Genomic DNA, 22,835 nt, shown 5'->3' with positions numbered 1-22,835 from the left:
CTCCATTTTATGGCTATATTCAGGGGATTTGCTGAATATAACAATTTGGTTTTGGAGGGAACTATTTACTATTAACGTGGCCACTAACTATTGTGTGTTATTAGAACATGTCTCAAAAATTTGCCTTGAAAAAATACGTTTTCTTTGCTTTAGTTCTGAAATCGTGTTCTCTGTGGTGGTGATGAGTGGTATGGTGACCCAGAGTTGGATTGTCTAGCCAAAGGCAGTACTCTGTATGTTTTAGATAACTTACCTGGAAGCCTGGAGGACCAGCGGGACCCTGTTCACCTTTTCCACCTTGGACACCCTGAAAGTGATAGGAAAGACGGCATAAATAATGGTATATGCCACCATGACTATGTAGCAACAGCACTTTTGGAGTGGAGAAAGGAGATGGTCATTTTGTGGGACTAGATGTATTTTAAGGCAGCAAAAAGAAAGAGTGGGAGAAGTACTCACCTGTAATCCAGGAGGTCCCTGAGCACCATTGTTTCCATCTGGACCTGGAGCACCCTAGAATGTTTAACAGAAAGGCTCAGCATTACCTGTGGGTCAGGCGGTTTAAGATGCCTCAAAGCCTCATGCATTGCTTGCTCGAAATAAAGCTTGTCATTTTAGCATGAATTAAACTCATTGTGGGTCTCCTGCCAAGGCCCCAAAATCAACTACTAACTTTTGATATGGTTCACTGGAAGTACACTGGTGAAGGGCAATTAACAAAGGCCAAAGAATGAATGAAATAAAATCCAAATGCATCTATAAACATATCTGACTTAATATGTATTCTGTTTTGTTATAGCTTGCTTCCTTTTAAGTGTGGTTTTCTTTTTAAAACAAACAAACACACAAACATTTTTTAATGAGCCCTAGGGAATGTCATCTTGGAAGAAAAGTGACGGAATGGTATCAGGTGGCCTCACAGGAAGTGTTTCCCAAGTGACTACTACGTGGATAGATCTGCAGAGAAGTTAGTACCTACCCGAGCACCAGCTAGCCCAGCATGACCTTTTTCACCACTTTTGCCAGGTTCACCCTATAATAAACATTAAAAAATTACACATTTATGTTAAATTAACCACGATAATTTTGAAATGTTAATTTCCTGCCCCCCTCCTTGTTTTTTACAATTTCTATCCTTGAATTCTGTTATCTGAGGTAGGAGCCATTGTCCTGCAGCGCCATATACAACAAGCTACCCCTGTGTTTGCTGATGCATGACTTGGAAGATGGCTTTCAGCAGGCGCACCATGATACACTGGAGTCCGAATTTTAATGTGTCTTGTAATTTTACCGTGTTGAAAGAAACCCCCTTGAGGTGGAGTGAGTTGAGGTTAGAGAGAAACACTAGAGTTTTGGTAAAATGTGGCAGAAAAAAAAAAAGCACCAAGGGAGACGAGGTTGTGATGGTTCTTACACTGGGGCCTTTGGGTCCAGGGAATCCGATGTTGCCGGGCTCTCCTCTGGCTCCAGCGGGGCCGATCGGTCCAGGCCTGCCGTCGATACCAGGGAGACCCTGAAACCAGAGTTCAGTTAAACTTTGCTCAGCATCAGCAGGTCTCACGACAAGCGTGTGACACTGCCACAGAATGAAGCGATCGTTCCGAATGCAGAGCTTCCTGTGTAAAGCATCGATGAATTATGAATCCGTTTTCCCTTTCTAAATAGGATGTCGATACACACATAGCCAGTCAATTTCAGATGTACACAATTCCCCCTCTCCCTCTTTCCCATATCCTTGTCACCCTCTTCAATTTTCCCTGCCCTGTTTATCTTTTCCCTGTTCTCCTTTCAGTCCTGCATTTGTTTGGACTCCGTAATTACAATCTATTACTTCGCATTCCCAGATGATATATGTGGCTGATATTTATTTTCAACATGTTCATGTATAAATAAGCAACAGAATAGACTTGATCAGAGTGCACTAAGTGTCCTTGAAAATATAATGGAAAATGAGCAATACTTACCACAGGACCTTCTTTACCAGCTGGGCCAACACTTCCAGGGGAACCAGGAAAACCCTATAAAGCAAATGAGGATGCATTGGCACCTTCATGCGTATACTCCAATTAGTATGTGCATGAGGCTCCAATTAATTGAAATCTTACAAAAGCACTTTCCCCCACTTCTTGTTTGTTGCCTAGGATAAATAATTAGGAGTATTAGTCACTAGCTGGGAAATATGAAAAGAACCCTAAAATCCTTTTCTTTCTATTCTATTTGTGCCTTCCCTTTTATTGAATTTTAATACAAATGATCTGTTTGTAGATATCTCAAGAAACTTAAGCAACATGCTATAGGAGCAAAATATGTTATTTACTCATAATAGGAAAATGAATACTTTTAGTAAGCAATTTTTAAAGTGGATTTTTTTTATTGCTATAGTTGGTGTCTTTATTACTTGTTTATGGTACAATTATAGTTGATATTCATCCATAAGAGATAATGGAGGAAAAAAATTAGTCTATTTCTATGGATTAGAGTGTCTAAGGATCTAAAGGTCATTTCTCCATAGCAAGTGTGATGCTGAATACATTATAGCACTTTGTGATTGCTAGAAAAATGATTTCACTCTAAATCTAATAAACTGATAATGTATAGTCTTAATACATTTCATGAACACCTTATATAAAACTCACAAATTGAGATAAAGGATTCATGCTGATAGGAGAACCAACCTAATTTGGATATATTAAAATACATCTATTTTTCCCCAAACTTCATAGCCATTGTACTACATAATAAATAGGAAACTGATGAACTAACCAAATTCATAAAACTATCTACTAGTACTAATCTTTGATGAAGATAAATTTAAAAAGCAACCATCAGCAAGCCTACTAACATATTAACTTTTAATTTTTTTATTATTGGTTTCAAATATTATTCATCTCTTTTAAAAAAGAAACAATGTTATGTGTGACTTGCTCAGAATCAATCTGAAACTTACTCGGGGTCCCATGAGGCCGGGCTCTCCAGGGCGACCAGCGTCTCCATTGGGACCTCGAACACCAGCAGGACCAGTTGCACCACGACTACCAGCAGGGCCCTATTTAAACAAGGGAGGGAGGGGCAGGGCTAAAGTGAATGACACACCCACCACTAGAACGTCAATTTCTTCCCAGGAAATGGATCACAGACAACCTACCATGACACCAGCTCTGCCATCGGCTCCAGGAAGACCACGAGAGCCAGGATTTCCCTGTAAGAAAGTACATGAAACAGAAGAGAATTGTAGACAATCCCTGAATCAGAGAGGGCAGAGTTTATTGAAACATGGCATGATGCAAGAAATCTTGATTTCCTCAATGGGGAGATATGAACACAAACCAAGTTAAAAACCTTCACACAATACCACAAAGGAATGTGTAGAGGAAGCATTTTGCACAAGTAGGTCAACATTGTTTCCAGACTAATTTTATAACATTCCAAAAGGAGAGTCACTGATTTAATAAACCAGATGAAAAGCAGATGCCTTCTTTGTCTAGAAAATGCATTCAATAATCCTGACTCATTCCCAACAAAAGCGTGTCATCATCTATGTCTGGTGTGTCTGGGTGTCAAGAGCATTTGAACCTACTCTCAGTCCAGCAGGTCCTGGGGGCCCAGCGGGGCCAGCTTCACCGTTGGAACCTCTCTTTCCTTCTTCACCACTGGGACCAGGAGGACCCTGGGCTCCAGCAGAGCCCTGATTAATGAAAAAAACAAAAGAAGGCAGAATAAAAAAAGTAACTTTTGTTATATCCAGGTAGAAAAAAAGTGATAATTTTGTAAAAAAATTAAAGTATTACTTTTTGGATTAAAAAAGTAATAACTTCATAAAATTGTGATTCTAGAACTACTTACAGGCTCACCCTTGTTACCGCTCTCTCCTTTGGAACCAGCTGGACCAGGCTCCCCCTAGGATTAAATACAAAAGAGATTTGTCACAACTCTCTTATGGACAGATAGCTTGGAATGTTTATGAATCAAGGTAAAGGTAACTCAAGTTCTCTAAGGAATGTGTCCAGTTCATATTTAAATGGCTTACAGGGAAATAGTCTTAGTCAAAAGGACAACATGGACAGTAGAGCACTGTGCCTCACTGACCTTTGGGTAATAATCTGGGATAGCAGGAGGGGTGTGTCAGTACATGTTTGTGTGAGGGAGGGAGAGACTGTACATATATGTACATGCACGTATAGAAGACATACAGTGTAAAGATGCTAAGAAAGGAAAAAGAATCATAAGAAACTACAAGAGGAAGTCTAGGTGGTGATGAAATGATGGTAGAGGTGGTAGTTCTGGTTCGTGGGAGCCGCAGCCCTGACCACTTACAACAAGTCCTCTAGCACCAGTAGCACCGACAGCACCAGGAGGGCCAGGAATCCCACGGGGTCCAGGGAGGCCAGGAGCTCCAGCAACACCGGGCAGGCCCTGTGAAGGAAAACACAGAGTGGTCAATCAGGAGGCCGTCGACGGGAGAGGCAGCACTCATTAAAATGCCTTTAGAACCATAGCAACAAGTTTTAGCCCTTCTACCTCCCCCCTTTATTCCCACTGTATACTCACAGCAGCACCCTTAGCACCCGTAAGGCCATTGGCTCCAGGGTTTCCCTACAGGGAAAAGGAAGGGAGAAAGATATCAGTTAGTATTCTTCTTTGATCTCCACCTTCACTCTTGTTCTTTTCCTTCCATTCAATGAGGTTAATGGCAGTGGCCACTTACAGGAGGTCCAACAGGGCCAGAGAGACCTGGAAGACCCACTTCACCACGGGGACCCGCGGGGCCAGAAGGACCAGGGTTACCAACAGCTCCAAGTTCACCCTAAATGAAGGAAGACATGGATATTAGCCAGAAAGTAATGAAACAGCATATCTCCATTTTTTTTTGCAAATTATTTTATAAAATTTCCTCAGAATTATTTTTCTTATCTGGTCTGGTACCATGAGATTTGGTTTGGGGTTCTTATTTCCCTGGCCTGGTTCTGCCATCCTTGCTACCATTTCTCCCTTCACCTACCTACTTCTGTCTCCCTCTGGTAGATGCTGTGGTTCTTAGCCAGTCAATCCTGGCTAGTTTGGGAATATATTCCAGAGGAGCCCCATAGAATCAATTTTGATGTTGCCATGTGTGCCTACATTCATAGTGGTCAAGTGTAGAGAGATGATATATTTCAAAGTTGGAATGAAAAAAAACTGGTCATTCTGAACCCATTAAGGTACCTGTTCTGTAATTATCTCTCCTCAAACAAAGTCTCTCTCTCTCTCATCACAATAAGAATTTATCAAAGTATGACAGTAGTCACCCAGTTCTTACCTTGGGGCCAGGGGCACCGGGGAATCCTGGAGGGCCAGCAGACCCAATGGGACCCTGAAGTCAAAGTAGAAGCTGGTAAGAAATTTCCTCCCAGTAAATGAGCAATACAACAACAACGGAATATTGAGGAGCTTAGAGGGGCTTGATCTTATTTAATATCGACAAAGAAGAAACTGAAAGCTAATCTGTTGTCATTAGTATCATAGCAAAGAGAAGATATGCAAGGTATCCAAGGTAAAGTAGATTTTACTTTATCTTATCATTCAAAAGCCCCAGGGAGAGTATGTATAATGAGAACCTTCCAAAGAGCCCATTGAACACCTGGTAAGACATCTAAAATGCTGTATTTCATAGGAAATTAATGAAGAAGATAGCTCCCATCACACACTCTTCAGTGTCAAGACTTACAGCAGGACCCACAGGACCCACACTTCCATCACTTCCACGGGCACCCTACGAAGAAAATAAAGAGACAAAGTCAAGTGGAAAGTTAAATAGCAGTTATCAGAAGATCTTTTAAAAGGATGAAAATGAAAAACAAAAAACAAAAACCAGAAGCACTCACAGCTGGGCCAGGGGCACCGACTCGTCCTCGCTCACCAGGCAGCCCACGGGCTCCCTAAAAGCAAAAGTCTTTTCAGTGAAATCCAGAATGCTAATTAAAAAGAACTCACAGGCATCATTTGTTTTGTCCAATTTCCAACATGTGCAAAAATCCACCGGAAATAAATAGGTCTTATTCTAATTCCAACTAAAAGGTAATAGATTTCAATTGAGTATGCAGAAGCCTATTGAAGCTATTAGAGAACATCACAGAATACAATGCTGAGGGAAATACTAATTAGCAAAAGGGTTGAAGAAGTTCCAGCTTGCAAAAAGCGTACATATTTAGGTTCACAATAAAGTAATTACTACTTACTGTTTGACCTGGAGTTCCATTTTCACCAGCAGCACCAGGCTCGCCCTACATGAAAAACAATTGAGCTTTTGTTCATTATATATATATGTCCATTTTTTTCTAATTGAGTAATTTTTACTCTATTGAACTATTTTACTCCATTTAAACTATTCATATATTTTGTAACACTTCTTACGCATTTAGATTGTTTTTTAATCATGACAAACATAAATTAAATTTTTTTTTTAAAATATGGGTTTTTATTTGGATAATACCAGATATGACAGTACCAGGGAGATGTGGTTGAGTGTTACTCCCTCCTCAATTTTTCCTTTAGATTTTTGGATATCGTTCAGACTAGACTTATATATTAAGAACGATATCATAAAAAGATGGTAGAAGATAAATTTGTTCTCAATGTTACCATATTTACCCTCTTTCAAGTTATTTTAACACTCAATATTTTTATTTTTGTAATATGTACAATGAAAACTTGAACTTCATAATATATTTTTTGGACCTATCTTTTTTATTTCCAATCTAAAACCATGGTGGTGATGGTAGTGGTTTAATTTAATACCATGGCACATGTAGAAAGAACTTTCCTTCACGATAATCTGACTTAGATACAGAAGAAACAGGGTTTGAGCAGTCAGGTAAGGACGCTTCATTTCTAGGATTCTGTGTGATGTGTATTCTGTAGGAACAGGCACGAGTGTGGGAGTCAGGAGGTCTAGCCTATGGGCTTCTAACCACTGGATGTGATTTCAAGCAAGTCACTCATTCCCTTTAAGCCTCAGTTTCTCTCATCTGCAAAATAAGGAAGTCCCCAGAGCTCCTCGCTCGCTCTAACGTTTTATGATGCTGTGATTAGTAGTCTGCACTATTATATTAGGCTCCAGAGAGAATGAGTTTGACCTTATCCATTTGTGTGGCAGCTGGAAAGTTAGAACAGATTCTCCATATTCATGTTCATTTCTGGTCCCGCTAGTATTCGTTACTCATTAATTTGTAATTACGTTGGTATTCACTTTAATATCCCATTATCTCCTTAATAGGAAAGAGAACATTTTATAGTTGAAAACGCTGTCAGAGAAGAGCCAGGCCAAGAGATAACACACTTCTGAGACTTTAATTACCTAATTAAAAAATTTTTGAGTGTGCAGAGATAAATCACAGGAAAGCGGTTGAAAAGTATATTGTGACATGAATGTACCTATCTAATTAGTGTACGGCAAAGGAGAATTTACAGTTTAAAATAGCGTATAGTGTCCTAATATCTGCCTGTATGTTTATTTACTTTTATTTTGGCTGCAGAGATCGACTAAAACTATAGGAGGAAAGAAAATGGAGAGAGAAATTATTGATACTTTTATCTCAATTATGTAATCAATAGTGAATTAACTAAATATTATTAATGTTTGGCCTTTTGTCACAGAATCCCTTAGTCCCTACCATTGAAGGATTTGAAGTATAAAAGAAGGAATAAGATACTGTTTAAACTGTTAGTAGCCTTCAGTTAAAAGACACTTTCTGGTGGTGATGGGAAGTTACAATCCATTGCTTTATTTCTTTTTATTTTATTTTAATTTTTTTATTTTAGTGAGAGGAGAGGAAGCAGAGAAACAGACTCCCGCATGCATCCTGACAGGGATCCACCTGGCAAGCCCACTAGGGGACAATGCTCTGCCCATCTGGGACTGTTGCTCCATTGCAACTGGAGCCAATTTTAGTGCCTGAGGTGAAGGCCACGGCATTCTTAGCACCCGGGGTCAACTCGCTCAAGCCAATCGAGCCATGGCTGCAAGATAGGAAGAGAGTGGGGGAGAGAGACAGAAGGGAGAGGGGTGGAGAAGTAGATGGTCACTTCTCCTATGTGCCCTGACCGGGAATCGAACCTGGGACATCTACATACCAGGTCGACTCTCTACCACTGAGCAAATGGGTCAGGGCCACAATCCATTGTTTTAAAACAACATTTCTGACTTAGTATTTACCTTAATACCTGGAGCACCGGGCTGTCCCTTTAATCCATCCAGACCATTGTGTCCCTGAAAGACAAATCCTTACTATTAAAATTCTGTTCCATTATAGTGCTTGATCAAATCAAGTATCTTCTCTTTGCAGTTACTATCTCCATGGTGTGATTGCTTCTCGGCCTTTTGGCTAAGATCAAGTGTAGTATCTCCATGGTGAATCTTGTGACCACTTCGGCAGAATGCAGTCCCAGGGCTCCAGGTCCCCATCAAACCTCCTCTATTGCCATAGCAGAGCTCCCTGCTTCGGAAAGGGAAGGACATGGGAACAGATGCTCTCTTTTGTCCTTTCCATCTTTAATAATTTTACTATCTTCAGATGGTTCTAAATACCTCTTAAGCCATTTTATGCAATTTTCTCTGTAGGGATCCTTGTTTCTTGGAAGCTATAAACAGAAGGGGGGGGGGAACTACACACTACCCTACTTTCTAGTGATCCTTAACTCTTTGACTCTCTCTTTATTCTAGCAAACTCCAGGGCTTTGGATGCAAATATGTGTCATCCAGGAGTTAAACAGAGTTGAGGTTTTCCCTAAAAATATTCAACATTACCTCCCATGGGGAAAATAATGTACTCACCCTAATGCCCTTGAAGCCAGGAAGTCCAGGAGTTCCAGGGAAACCACGAGCACCCTTAAAAACACACACACACACAGAAGAAGATAAATAACATTTTTGTTCCAAATAAAAAGACAATTTCTTCCCTCCAAAACTAGTTCTTCTTACCAAAATTCAAGCTACAAATAAAAGACATACATTTTTAAGCACAGAGCACTAAATTAACTTGCTCTATTTGAGTAGCTAATACTGTGGTGTTTGTAGCAAATATCATTTAGTTGTTTATGGTATGTTTCCTACCACATGATCTACATTAGTAAAAACTGTACACATTCTTTACTAGGCATTGTTATTTGTCAGATGCCTTTAATAAGTGTTATAAGTATGCAGACATCTGTGTTGTTATTTAGACTGAGTTCTGTTTTAGCAACTATCTTGTATGTGAGATGGACTATGTGCTGTTGTAAAATGCCTTACCTGTGGTCCAACAACTCCTCTTTCGCCAGGCCGTCCAGGTTTTCCAGGGTGACCCTAAAACACGCAAACACCATAAGGTTAACCCTCCTTGGTAAACCGTCAGATAAAAACAGCCATCTTGGTTTTTATAATAAGGGAAAATGGCATCACATAAAAGTATGGGTCCAAATATATATTTAATTAATAATTATATTTTCTTAAATACAATCCAATTAATTAATATTTCACAAAAGTACTGTTTTCCATATGGGGACAGTTATGTCAGCCATATTCGGCTCTTGGCAGAATACTTCATTTGAACTAGAAATTCCCTCTGATGTGCGAGTGTTTAAGAGTCAATACTTACATCCTCACCAGCCTTTCCGGGAGGGCCAGTTGGACCACGACCACCTGCAGGACCCTAGAGAAGGAGAGACCCATAATTTAGTTAAGGATATATTAACACATTTCTTGAAAAAAAAAATTTATCACAAAGGGGGAAAATGTACTCACAGTTTGACCAGGTTCACCAGGCTCACCAGCAGGTCCTTGGAAACCTTGAGGGCCCTAAGAGAAAACAATATGTCACACCCCAAGCCTTTATTTGATTCTGTCTTTTTACATAAGAGTCATTACAAGCTTTTGATACTTACAGGGGCTCCAGGTGCACCAGGAGGGCCTCTGGGTCCCATCAGACCCTATAAACAGGACAGATATAGTTAGCTGTGAGAAGTTGTCATGGACTTGGTTAGGGTTAGAGAGAACCAGCTTAGCAGTGCCATAGACATTGTAGTGATGCTCAGCTGCACAGAACTGTCCTGGCTTTATTTCTTAGTTTTTGTCCTTCCCAAAGGAAACATTTTTTTTTTTTTGTATTTTTCTGAAGCTGGAAACGGGGAGAGACAGTCAGACAGACTCCCACATGCGCCCGACCGGGATCCACCTGGCACGCCCACCAGGGGCGACGCTCTGCCCACCAGGGGGCGATGCTCTGCCCATCCTGGGCGTCGCCATGTTGCGACCAGAGCCACTCTAGCGCCTGGGGCAGAGGCCAAGGAGCCATCCCCAGCGCCCGGGCCATCTTTGCTCCAATGGAGCCTTGGCTGCAGGAGGGGAAGAGAGAGACAGAGAGGAAGGAGGGGGGTGGGTGGAGAAGCAAATGGGCGCCTCTTCTGTGTGCCCCGGCTGGGAATTGAACCCAGGTCCCCTGCACGCCAGGCTGACGCTCTACCGCTGAGCCATCCGGCCAGGGCCAGGAAACATTTAAGGACCCAAGTTTCCTCAACTATTACTCTGCCTTTGCCTTTCCTTTTCTACTAACCCAAATTAGTAGAACTTAATGCAAATTGGATGGGGTGACCACAGGGTCACACTTAAAGCTGTGCACAGTGGGCATACTGAGATTTTTCGAATACAATGAAGCGAATCCGTCTCTTCACAGTACAGAACACACAACTGCCTTCTATGCAGCTGACGAGACCTTTCCATTTGGATTTCCTTCATCAGAAGTCATCTCCCCATATCATCCTTAGCTAAGAAGTTGGTATTTTTATTGCCACTGGGGCATAAATTAAAAAGTATTAAAAAATCCTTCGTGATGATTAGAGGGAAGTTTGTTACAACCTTATAGCTCTTTGAAGGGCTGTTGGTGACCGATGGAAATGTCAGACAAAAGTGGATGTAATGAGGAGTAAAAGGAAAGCAAATTATTATTGAAACATCTTCCTGGAAGAACCTATTGTATAATATAATGATTGGAAATAGGGCCCAAATGGCAGCCGATGGTTCTCCCTTTTGTTCTTGAACTCTGTAGCACGTAAGTAGAGTAAAACAGAGTGTTACTAGTTTGCAAGCTAACTATCCATTCTTGATTCCCCCTTGCAGAGATCAGGGCCTGTGCAAGTTCTTCGGTGGGGGCCCGTTCCTCTAATACTGAAACGATCACACAGACAAGTCTCAGATAATTTGTTCGTAACACATGGAGACTTTGCGGTCAAGTCTGTCCCCCTATATCAATGCCTACAGTAAAATAATATGAATTTTATTAAAGAGCACATCATCTTAATGATAAGAATTATTTACTGGGTTTTGACATGAAAGAAACTGTCACTTTTCAATCCAAATAATTTTTTGGGTATAAATTACAAAATAATTTTCTATGAGGCATAAATTTTTAATTATATTTATTCATTTTTCCATGTATTTGCAACAATTTCATTTACATAAGAAGTAGTTTATTTTGTGAAGGCTGTGAGACAAAGATTACTCATTAATTCAGAGAAGAACCCTGTGGGGTTTTACAGTTATTGATTTTCTAACAAGGAAAATTATTTTAATACTTTATTGCTGCCTATATTTCCTATTTGTGAAACATATCTGTTGATTACATATGTCTGTGAATGTGGGTGGATGTACGAGCTTAAATGATATTTTATTGATATTTAAAAGTAAAACACTCTGCCTTATGCCCCCCCAGAGATGTGTTCCAAAGTCAGGGGAATCTGAAATCCATATTCATTTTCTGGGCTTATGTAGGCTTTTTTTATTAGTGCTTTATTTTTATCCCTTTGGCTTCTTCTTGAAATAGAGGTACTGCTTTAAAGCTGACTAATGTCCAGCATTAGCTTAGATGGCGAATTTCAAATATCCAATATAAACAAAGCCAAAAGAAAATCTCTAATTCTTCATTTCTTATACAAATGTTTTAAATTACCAAGAAAAGTCAGGAAATTGCAAATCATCAATTAAAGGCACATTACTTTCAAGTGAGAGTTTTAATTTACAGAAAATATTATCTTGCCCTTATACTGTATTAGTTTATTGAGGATCATTAACTCCAGCAAAACATCTTCTTTTGACGATAGAGTACTGAATACATTGCCCAGGTAAGAATTATTTTTCAAAAACCATGTTAACTTTGGGCAGATAAATACCTTTGCTTGAAAACAATTCATTAAAATCACTAAATTGTATGTGTGTATTAAACTGTGGTGTTTAATCAACTTAATGTTTTTACTTCCAACGTATTGTCCCTCTATTGTATATATATTTTGCCTGCCCATATCAATTTTTTTCTTAACATCTCTCACTAATGCTTGTTGAAAAGTTCATGTGTTAAAGATAGAATATCATTGTCAAAATCATATAGCATTTTCTAAATGCTACTCAAATTGTAGGATATTTGAACATTTGTGTTGAGTGATGTAAGTGCTAAATTTTACTCACATTCTCTCCTATATTGATTTGTAATTAATAGACTAAAAATAAATTTTTATCAAAAAGAAAAAAAAAAGAAATATTTTCTACATTTTCAACTTTTTTTAGGGAGGGTGAGAATCCATTATATTCACTGTTATATCCCCAATGCATAATATAGTTTGGGGTTCATCACAGGCACCTGATAAATATTTTTTGAATAAATTAATATTTTATTCAAGTACTAGATACATGATGCCATCCAATATTAGACATCTCACTTAGAAGTTAATTCTAGCCTGTCATTAACCACCTGCATGACCTTGGGAAAGAGCTCAAACTCTCTAGTTATAAAAGGAATGGTCTACACTAGACTTTGATCCTTTCCAACAAATTAATAAGACTTAATATTTCTGGGTCTCTAAGGATTGCTTAAAATTTTAAGCAATGTTAAAGGATGTTAAAACAAAAAGTAATCAGAGTGATCACTCTTTTGAATTAAATCGATTTACCTAAGTTATGATTGCTATGTCCAGAGATTACTTCTTGGTTATAAATATCTGGACTATTCTAAGGAAGCATGTTTGTAAAGAACATTGAACCCCCTTAAACTAAGCTTAAATTTTTATAGATTTAAATACAAAAAACGTTGCTACTTTTATCTGATCTAAGTAGTGAGTGCTAACCAAAATAGTTAAATAAATGGTAATGTGAAATTTAACATCAAAGAAATTCTCTATTCAGCAACTTTCTGCTAAGATAAAAAGAGATAAGCATACCATTGGTCCAGGGCCACCTCCCTTTCCATCAAACTGGGCAGCAAAGTTCTAGAAGGAAAAATATATATATTTATTAAACATAAGCATATATATATATATATATATTATAATTGCCAGCCATGTATTTCATTATTTTATTCTATTTGTAAAGATTTGTTCTGTTATTGTTTAAAAGGAAGCAATATTTTTGATATAATTATTAGTTTATAATTCCATATTAAGCTAACCCTTAAAAAACTGAAGAAAATACAAGTTTAAATTTTAGTCCACACTTAGTTTGAAGTGTGTGTGTGTGGAGGGCTTCCCTACTTTATTTTTCAAGCTCTTTCCTGTCCCGTTACTCCTCTCTTTCCACCACCCTCCCTCAACTGTACACTGAGAAAGGGGGACTTTCTGAACTGTAAACGTCACAAAGGCCCCTGACAAATGAAGCAGAGACCAACTCTGCATATCCACCTGTTGCCCCACTCCTCCAGAATGACACAGAATGACTAAGACACCTTTTTCTTGCTGGAGTTTCAAAGAAAAGATATAAGGAGTTTTCAAGTTGAGAGGAAAATTAAATTAAAATGACCCTCAGAAGATTAAACTTTTAAAAAATAATTCACAGTAATAACTTTCCTGTTCAAAGATCTCTCTTATAGTGGTAGATCTATTAAAGAAGGTACTTTTTAATGCACTCAGCAGATAAGCAATCATAATAAGATCTTTGGGGGAGAAAGGTCTCATTTTCAGGCATACAGTTGGGTATTGGAATCAGGCTTCTGATTCATAGTACTAACCAATTAAGCAAATATGTTTTCCTTCCTGCAGCGAGGCCATTTGGCACTCATACCATTGTTAAAGACATAAAGCTAAAAGAAGATATTAATGAAAAAGGGAAATGTACTTTTCTCAAATTAGTTTCAAGCAAATTAAACCTAAAACTACTTGAATGTTGGTTCAGCAGGCTTCAAGCCAAGGAGAATAAAAAAGAGTAGGATGTTTGCGAAATTGCTTAAGAGCAAGGATTTCAGTTATAATTCAATCTAATCAACTCTTTAATAATGCAACACCTCTTATTTGTGCCCTACTGATAAAAGATATTAAATTCTCAAATTAAATAATGGTGGTGAGAGCTGCAACTACCTTCAGTAAACACAAAGACCGGTCCTGTAATTGGCAAAAGCTCATAAGAGAATGGGCAAAGCAGACTCTTGAATGGAGAAACCAAAGAAATGAAATAAAATTTACTAATATCCACACAGCAAACTTAACTGCTAAAAATAAATTACACAATGAGCCTTCTTCCAACAGAGGTACAAAAAACTGAAGTTAACTAAAAGTTAGTAATACTTGAAACCTTACCCCACCAAGGCCAGGGGGGCCAGGAGGACCAGGTGGACCAGGAGGGCCTGGGATACCATCATCACCATCTTTGCCTGGTGGACCTGGTGGACCCTGTTATGTAAAAAGTAAATTAGCTTAGAATTAGGCAGATGCCATAGGAATGTATACATGAAATATGATACATAAGAATACACGTGGTAATATCAGTTGTTCAGACCTTTCAATGTGCAAGTGGTGTAGAAATTTAATATGCCATATTTGTCACTGATTGAAATTGACTTATGACATGAGTTTATTTTAGAAGGAGGTTTAGTAACTGATATATGAAGAAGACACAAGATAGGGTAGTTCTGCCATGAAGAGAAATAACTCAGTCATTGACTGTTAATTAATAACGGAGCTCCAGTATTCAAATAAAGATAGAAATTATAGCTAAAATTTATGGTCCTATAAACTTCATATGAGTAACAATGCACAGTGATGAGCCATGTATATTGATTTCCAGTTTCTGACTGTAATGAACTTATTCAATTGTTTTGGTATGTTATGTGTAAATGATAGATTAATTAATATGATAATTAATAAAATTATTTTATTACAGGTTAGAAAAATCCTGAAGATTTCCTACTATTAACACTGTTTATGTTATTAAAGTAATTTACTGGCATGATGGTATCTCTGATAGATTGTTTGACAGGAATACATTTAAGTCTTCATTTCCTGATTGATATAAGATAAAGGTATTTATACACTGGCAAAACATTATCTAATGCAAAATCATATATACCAAATAAGCATAGCAGGGAGATCTCAGCATACCATAAATAGAATGTAAGCCTAATTTGTACATTTATGACAGGTTGATTGCTAGTTCACTGTTATTTTCAGGCTATATAAGTTATCTTATTTGAAAAGCAAACAAATGCATTAAAAAGATAAAAACTATGTGGTGGTAGGTAGATATATATCCATTATGTATGTGTTGGACAGGTCAACTAAAAACAAAGAAAGATAGACCATGTAAAGAATATGGCTGTCTGTAATAGCTTTGCTTTTTTGAAGAATTATCTTGGCCTGAAAAGAATATTGATCATATATAATAATGTTCATTTGTTTCTTTTGCAAGGTATTATCTGCTTAAAAAGTGGTACAATTATTGGATACATACTATTCTTATAAACTGTCAGTCTTCAGTAGTTTCTAATATGTAATTATTCAATTATGGGCCAAAGCCCTTTAATAGTTCAAAAGTTACATACCCTTTCTCCGCGTGGTCCTCTATCTCCTGTTGGGCCCTACAAGGAAGATACAAATAGCACAATTCTAAATGTCTAAGCAATTTCCATTGAACAAGCAAAGCATTTTTGATAAAAATCAGTTAGTAACTCATCTAACAATACTGTTATTAGATAATAGCTATAAAAATTGCACAATACAATAGATAAGAGTATATTGTCTTCATTATAATTACATGTAATTTTTTTAAACTGGGAGATTGGAGGCAGAGTCTCCAGTCATTAAGACCCAGTATTATAACTACTATTTTTTAAAGATGGTGTCTGTGGATAAAGTGACCCTTTGTTTGTTGTTAACACCATATTCATAAAGTCAAAGTCCTTTAAAATACTTTCAGCTATCATCTATAATTAACATAATAGTCATTTCATCTCCAGAATAATAACAAGTTTTAATTTCTTTAGTATGTATATCATCAGTTTGTATAATATAAGTGTAATTAGAGATGATTTGAAAGATAAAACTTTATCTTAAACATCAAAGCTACTTTATTTTATGGTTTAGCTAATGCATATTTATAAAGGTAAACCTTGATAAAGTATTTTTCTTTTATAGTCTACTATAAATTTAGTAAAATTGAAAGTTATCATGAATCATTTCAGATATTATGGAGAAGTATTGGACTCTTACCTTTCTTGCAGTTGCCTAGAAATAAATAAGTAAAACATTATTATGAGAAAAATCATATACATGTATTTTAAAATGGATCTCATTTTCACATAGTAAACAAATATAGTTATGGAGTATATACATTGTGCATTACTATTATCTTAACATTTCAAAGTATAATCTTTAAAATTTATAAGTAAATTAAACATGTACAGAACTGAAATAGATACTTATCTGTAATTATGCCTCAATGCACAAGCTAAGAATTTGTTCATAATACTCTTCCAAATGATTCCAGGGGGATGACAAAATTCTCTAGCTGTGAAATCTTCTCTTTGTAGTAGCTGATGCTAAAACCCAAACTTCCACTGGGTTATTTACTCTCTATTTCTTATGGGTGATCTTATGAGACTGGTCTTATTCAGTAGCCCTGCCCATTTTAGAAATTGGGGTGGGTATTTTCTAAGGGAGCCAGAGAGGTTTGACTACGTAACTCTTGATGATTTTCTTGGGAATCCAGATTGGTCAATACCAAGGTAGCTTCCCCTTCCTTGCCCAAAGAGGACATTACTTTGGCCAAGGCAACCAAAGTATAAAAAAACAAATTCTCAAAATAATTTTCCTTACCTCTTGTAAAGCTGTAGAAGAAAGGAAAAAATGGGAAATAATTATTAGTATTATTTCATTGATCAAGAGCAGTGATTACTAAATAAATATATTAGTCTATAAAATTAACTTAATTAAAGAATCAACTGTATTTTTTATTAAGGATATTTTAATGACTTAGAAATTATGCAGGTCAAAAGAATGGCAGGGATCAGCAGGTTGATTTGCATGCAATATTGACATGTAACTATTTTCAATTAAATAGTTAATTATTTACTATTTTACAAACCTGTGAAATATTAATGTATTTGAAGGATATTTCTAATATTTAATACTCAAACTGGTAAATTGCATAGGTAGTAAGACCAATAGGTTGATAAGAAAATAATTTATGGTTAGATAATTTTTGATATATAAAAATACAAAAAAGAAAAAAATTTGGAAAGTATGTTACTTGAAGTCGACTTTGGTTTTTATAAAACATTAAAGTTACTTAGTACTTCACTGAGTTCATATCATTCTTAATGGCCTTTTCAAAATATCTAATTGGCAAATACTAATTATGAAAATGAATTCATATAGATATCTGAAATTTTGCTTTAAATTAATTCACTTAAATTAGATAAGTTCATTTTACCAATACATACTTTTTTCCCTTAGAAAGTATTGCTTCTATAAATAAAAAAAACTGTGGATTAAAAATCTTGAAAAATAATGGGCAAAATACACTAAAGTAATATTCCCTCCTTTGCCATAATTGCTGTAAATCCTTAAGACTGAATTCCTCTCCTGTGGTATAAAAATTATAGGTTAACACAGGATATAAGTGTGGGCAAGCTGGCAATAAGATGAATCACCTCTAAAAATTGCTTTAATTAGGTGGCCAAGAAGTTTGTCATTTGTAGTGAGAACAGCTATTGCAATAGTCACACTTCAGGAGGGTGGACTACATCCAGGACTGACCTTTAAGGGTAATTCATGAAAATTACTTTTAAATTAGAAAAATAATGTTTACTTCATTGTACCCATCAGCAGGAAGAATAATTATGCCCGGACTTGATTAACAAAAGTCCTTATGATTTTGAAAATTTGACTTTTGATTACTCAGACTGAGCTGTTTTAAAGAATGTGTGTTTGGTACATTTATTCCAGACCGTGGTCTGCTGTGGATCAGAAGGCAAGTTGCCTTTTGTACTTTCAGATATCCTTAGGTTGGTTTTCACCTTTTCTCTAGGAGCCAACTCTTTCCCCTCAGCCTCAGATCTCATTAAAAAAAAAGAAATAAAGAACTTGGTAATGTGAATTTGCTCAATGCCATGACTCTTAAAGGTGGGTGAAGGGAGAAAACACACACACACACACACACACACACACACACACACACACACAAATGCATCAGCCATGATGCAATTGTAGACATGATGGCAGGTGGGTGGAGCTAACATTTTGGACTGTTGGGTGTGGCCAGACACCCCTCAAGCTCTATCCAGTTAGTACCTTTGTCTAGTAATTAGGCAGCCAGTTTCAAGACAAAAACGTACTGCTTTTCTTCAGTCTTTCTTGACATGGAAGACTGGTCATAAGACTGGCAGCTGGAAAGCAGCCTTGGGGTTCATCTAGTCTTATCTTGCATTTTAAGAAAGGTCTAGTTTGATTTGACCAAGGTCACTTGGTAAGTCCGTGGCAAAGTCATGGGAAAAACCCATCTCTTGAGTCTCAGATCAGTGATGGTGTTTCCCAACTAGCTGTGTCCAAACTGTCTGCTTGCCATTGGAAACACGTTGAAGAGGTAACTCTCTGTCTCAACAAAAGGCAGAGCCTATTTGGTTAAATAATATAACCATTTTAATGGCCAGATAATGAATTGAGAAACTAATCTTACTTTTCAGAATGTATCCATTCCAAGTAACATCCATGTTATTTCCCAGAATACACTGATTAGCTTATTGGAAATGGCTTCTGTCAGAAAGGAAAAGAACCTCTCTGTCTGAACCTGTGTCTTCCATTAGCTTAAGGCTTGGTCCCTAGCACTTTCATGGTCCTCCCTCCAGAGGGCGCCCCATTATCATCATCATCATCATCATCATCGTCGTCGTCGTCTTCGTCTTCGTCGTCGTCATTGTCATCCTCATTGACATCATCATCACCTTAACCATCATCCGACCAAGTCTTAAAACACCCAGTAGAGAAGAGAGCTTAGGGGATCAGTTTTATATTACTAAATCAGAGGGCTTTCTAAAGCAGGCCTCGAGTGTTAGAGGGTGGGGTATCAGTGCAGTCATGGGGCCTGCTAGGGTCTTGCTTCATCAAGTCAGTTGTTAATATCCCAACCTGGGAAAAGACCTTCTTCCTTTGAACGTCACTAACCCCAGGATCCAGATTAAGTCAACAGTCTCACTGAGTTCAGAGAAAAGTTCCCTAACTTTCGGGAGTCGGGAACTTTCTGTTTCCATTCCTAATATAAGTCATGTGTTTCTTATCAATGCCAGCGTTTCTCCACATGCCAGAGAGCCTTCCCTCCAAGCTGCACCTCGGCCTTACTTTGGATTTTCCTTCTTGCCCAATCGGCTAACCTCTCCTCACCCCCGACCCCGTCCCGAACAAGCTGAAGGCACTTACATTGGCATGATGCTAGGCACGAAGTTACTGCAAGCAGCAACAAAGTCCGCGTATCCACAAAGCTGAGCATGTCTACCACTTAGACATGCAGACTCCTTGTGTCGCAGAGCCCCTGGGTCACCGGCGGAGGTTTCACCTGGCGGGCGCAGGCATGCAGTCTTAGCCAGTACCTCCAACTTAGCCGAAACCTCCTGCCGCCTTGGTGCTAAAATAATAAAGCCCGGATCTGCCCTATTTATACGGCCAAAGTTTCTCTGGCCCGAGGGTGCCTCCAAAAGCGCTTCCACCAATGGGAAGGCTGGGGCTGGGGGCCCGGGCAGCCACAGCTGGGAGGAGACTGCGGGGGCGCGGAGGAGGGAGCGCAGGGGGGAAGGGACGTGGCCACGGGGCTGGCTTCTTAAATTGGTTCCATTCTTTTTGAGGACGTGGACACTTTTGAGGCTTTCGAGGGGAAACTCTGACTCGCTGTCTCCATACCTCCGCCCTCCCCATCCCCCTCCCTCCCCCGCCCTTTCCAAGTTTGGAAACACTTTTGGACACGTCGGAGCGCTCAGCGGACACCGATGTGGGCCGAGTTTGCAGACTTGGGGCAGCGGGGCTGCTGTAGACGGGACAGGAGCCGGGATATCAAAGCAGGAGCTGTCCAGCCCGGCCTCACCTTGTGCCCTGCGGGCCACCTGCAGGGTGGCAGGGGCCTGGCGGGCGCGAAGGGGGCAGGGGAGGCAGGGAACAGGACCCGACGACGTGGCGTAGCTGGGGCCGCCCCCTGCCCCCCTCCAGCCCGCCCCCTGCCCCTCCCCAGCCCCCGCCCAGCTTTTCTCCCGCGTTGGGAGTGTGCGCGCCCACTTTTCCAGCCTTAACGCTCTCTCTTCTGGCTCCAGGAGAGGGAGAGAGGGGGGTTTTGCGTGTGGAGGGTTGGGCTGGAGTCCGAGGCCGCTTACTGTCGGGAGGTGGGATGGGGAGCAGACGAAGGGCGGCGTGGCACCCAGCACCGGGCGGGATATGCTTCGTGCACATGCCTTTCGCACATTAGAGGAGACCGAGCCATCGGGGAGCCCCTCTGCTGAGGCTAATTTAACACCGAGGTTTTGGGGATTATCTGGCCCTGCGAAATGACTGCAGTGGACCTGCCGGGACACCTCTCTTAGGCAGTCGCCTTTCTGAGGTTGCGGTGGAGAGTCCATGCCCTCCCTTCAAGTTTCCAGTCTCCCTACTCTTCTTCACAGACTCCTTGTGTCTGCATTTACTAGCTCCATCCTGAGCCAGGACTCAGGTAAATCTCTAGGGAACCCCCCCCCCCATCCCTCTTGGCCTCCCTGCCCGTTCATTAACCCGACGCTTACAGGCGATCAGGGCCCGAGCACCTCCCTGCCTTGGTCCCAGCTCCTTCCACAGCTTGGGGAAACCGCTTACTCCATCTTGAGGGGCTTCTAATTCCAGTTTGGGATAAGGACAGTCTTCTCTGGTAACATCCCAAGCAGTGCCGGGTCAACAATCAAGGAGAACCTCCTTCTCCCCCTGTGGCCCCATCCCACTCCACGACGTTCCCCACCCGAGAGAGGAGGAGCTGGGACCTTGACCTCGAGACACTCACTGGGGGTGGGAGGCCAGAGCTCCTGAGGATTGTGAAATACTGAGTGCAGTCAGTGGAGGGCCTTTCCCCAACCCCCTTCAGATGTCATCAGCGCCCCGAGGGAAAGCCATGGGTCTCCCCTTCCCTCTGCTTGCCCTGCACCCCTAATGATTCAGCCGTGGATTAAAGTGGCATCCTCTCCCAGAAGTCAATGCAAAAGGGACATTTTTAGGTCAATTCCATCTCCACGAAAGCAAACTTAAGTGGGCTATAGTTTCTTACTAATCTTTTTTCCTTTCTTCCTCCCATCCCTTCCCTCTCTCCTCCCTTTTTTTTGGGGGGGGAGTTGTGCTTTAAGAAAGAATTTCTTTCTACCTCACTCATCAGCAGCCTCCATAAACCAAGAGATTGAATACCCTTAAACTGTTTGCTTCCTCTATACTTAAAAACAAACAAACAAACAAACAAAAAGGCAATGGAAATAAAGAGAACAGCCAAAAACTATAACAAACTCTTCTTTTGCACTAAATAAGGGGACCTACTTGGGAGATAACTTTGGAAGACTTTTTTTAAAATTTTTTTTAAAATTTTTATTTATTTATTCATTTTAGAGAGGAGAGAGAGAGAGAGAGAGAGAGGAGAGAGAGACAGGGGGGAGGAGCTGGAAGCATCAACTCCCATATGTGCCTTGACCAGGTAAGCCCAGGGTTTCGAACCGTGGAAGACTTTTTGAAATAACTTGAAGTGAAGGAATTTGAAAGGGTGTCAGTACAGTCTAGGAAGATGTTTACAAAGAAGAATGAATTCTCCATCTGATCATTTAAACTGTAGAACAGTTTTTGGAAGTGCAATTATAATTTTCCTTTTAGCATAAAAATGCTCAGCTAGTTTTTGAGAATTAGAGAGGTACGTGTCCAAGCACACATTTAGAAACTTAACGGAAAAACATCTCTGCACAGCAAACGGGTGAACTTGCAAAGCATTCCTGAAAACTGATGCAAATACCAAACGCGGCTGGGTTCCCTCCCTGCTGATGTGGCAGCGGATAGGAGCAGGCAGTCCTCCGCGACTGGTGGGAGGCCCTGGCTCCAGATAGAACAATGAAATGGAGAAAAGTAAAGGGGAATTTTTCTTTTTAAAGTGAGAGACAGATTCCAGTTCTAGTAGTTTTTATGCATTATTTTGACCCTCTTTTTCCCTCACCACTTAATGGGAAAACTAGTTAATCAAATCAAGTGTTTGTGCTACAGAGGAATTCTTTAATGCTTACATTAATATCTCTTTAATATTTTGTGTCTCCAAACAGCGAGAGAGACTTTTTGTGTGAACAGGGGTGGGGCAAGGGAGAGGACTGACCTGCAACTTAAAGTGAGTGTGGTGATGATGGCTGTGATGGTGTGTGTGGATTTAGGGGAAGCCTGGTGACTAGGGGCAGAGGCTGGGGTGTTGGGGGTGGGGAGTTTGGAGACTGAGTGGGAGGAGCAAGCAGTAAGGGAAGAGCACCGAGGTTGGGAGTAGGGAATAGAAGGCAAGCAGAGAGCCAAGACTTCCACATTTTGCTGCTAGACAGTTAACATCTGGGTTC

The 22,835-nt window shown here is 39.6% G+C and overlaps 1 protein-coding gene and 1 pseudogene across 1 annotated transcript in view; one reads left to right on the top strand and one right to left on the bottom strand.

Annotated features, from left to right (window-relative positions):
- Nucleotides 1-20,090, bottom strand: part of COL1A2 (collagen type I alpha 2 chain) — a 36,532-nt gene extending 16,442 nt beyond the window's left edge. Inside the window, exons 1-28 of the mRNA XM_066238608.1 lie at nucleotides 19,678-20,090; nucleotides 17,080-17,090; nucleotides 16,474-16,488; nucleotides 15,807-15,842; nucleotides 14,566-14,658; nucleotides 13,219-13,266; nucleotides 9,898-9,942; nucleotides 9,758-9,811; nucleotides 9,612-9,665; nucleotides 9,266-9,319; nucleotides 8,810-8,863; nucleotides 8,192-8,245; nucleotides 6,216-6,260; nucleotides 5,862-5,915; nucleotides 5,705-5,749; nucleotides 5,297-5,350; nucleotides 4,706-4,804; nucleotides 4,549-4,593; nucleotides 4,315-4,413; nucleotides 3,844-3,897; nucleotides 3,578-3,685; nucleotides 3,146-3,199; nucleotides 2,948-3,046; nucleotides 1,965-2,018; nucleotides 1,415-1,513; nucleotides 980-1,033; nucleotides 460-513; nucleotides 254-307 (exon numbers count right to left, since the gene is read on the bottom strand). Coding sequence (XP_066094705.1) covers nucleotides 254-307; nucleotides 460-513; nucleotides 980-1,033; nucleotides 1,415-1,513; nucleotides 1,965-2,018; nucleotides 2,948-3,046; nucleotides 3,146-3,199; nucleotides 3,578-3,685; nucleotides 3,844-3,897; nucleotides 4,315-4,413; nucleotides 4,549-4,593; nucleotides 4,706-4,804; nucleotides 5,297-5,350; nucleotides 5,705-5,749; nucleotides 5,862-5,915; nucleotides 6,216-6,260; nucleotides 8,192-8,245; nucleotides 8,810-8,863; nucleotides 9,266-9,319; nucleotides 9,612-9,665; nucleotides 9,758-9,811; nucleotides 9,898-9,942; nucleotides 13,219-13,266; nucleotides 14,566-14,658; nucleotides 15,807-15,842; nucleotides 16,474-16,488; nucleotides 17,080-17,090; nucleotides 19,678-19,747 — 1,659 coding nt within the window. The 5' untranslated portion in view covers nucleotides 19,748-20,090. The remainder of the gene's footprint in view (nucleotides 1-253; nucleotides 308-459; nucleotides 514-979; nucleotides 1,034-1,414; nucleotides 1,514-1,964; nucleotides 2,019-2,947; nucleotides 3,047-3,145; nucleotides 3,200-3,577; nucleotides 3,686-3,843; nucleotides 3,898-4,314; nucleotides 4,414-4,548; nucleotides 4,594-4,705; nucleotides 4,805-5,296; nucleotides 5,351-5,704; nucleotides 5,750-5,861; nucleotides 5,916-6,215; nucleotides 6,261-8,191; nucleotides 8,246-8,809; nucleotides 8,864-9,265; nucleotides 9,320-9,611; nucleotides 9,666-9,757; nucleotides 9,812-9,897; nucleotides 9,943-13,218; nucleotides 13,267-14,565; nucleotides 14,659-15,806; nucleotides 15,843-16,473; nucleotides 16,489-17,079; nucleotides 17,091-19,677) is intronic.
- LOC136311291 (U2 spliceosomal RNA) lies at nucleotides 8,341-8,405 on the top strand (annotated as a pseudogene).
- Nucleotides 20,091-22,835: the final 2,745 nt, after the last annotated feature.

This window comes from Saccopteryx bilineata, chromosome 7 (genome assembly GCF_036850765.1).
Source record: "Saccopteryx bilineata isolate mSacBil1 chromosome 7, mSacBil1_pri_phased_curated, whole genome shotgun sequence".
Lineage (NCBI taxonomy): Eukaryota > Metazoa > Chordata > Mammalia > Chiroptera > Emballonuridae > Saccopteryx > Saccopteryx bilineata.
Note: the sequence above shows the minus strand (reverse complement) of the source record. Positions and strands in the feature narration are given on the sequence as shown.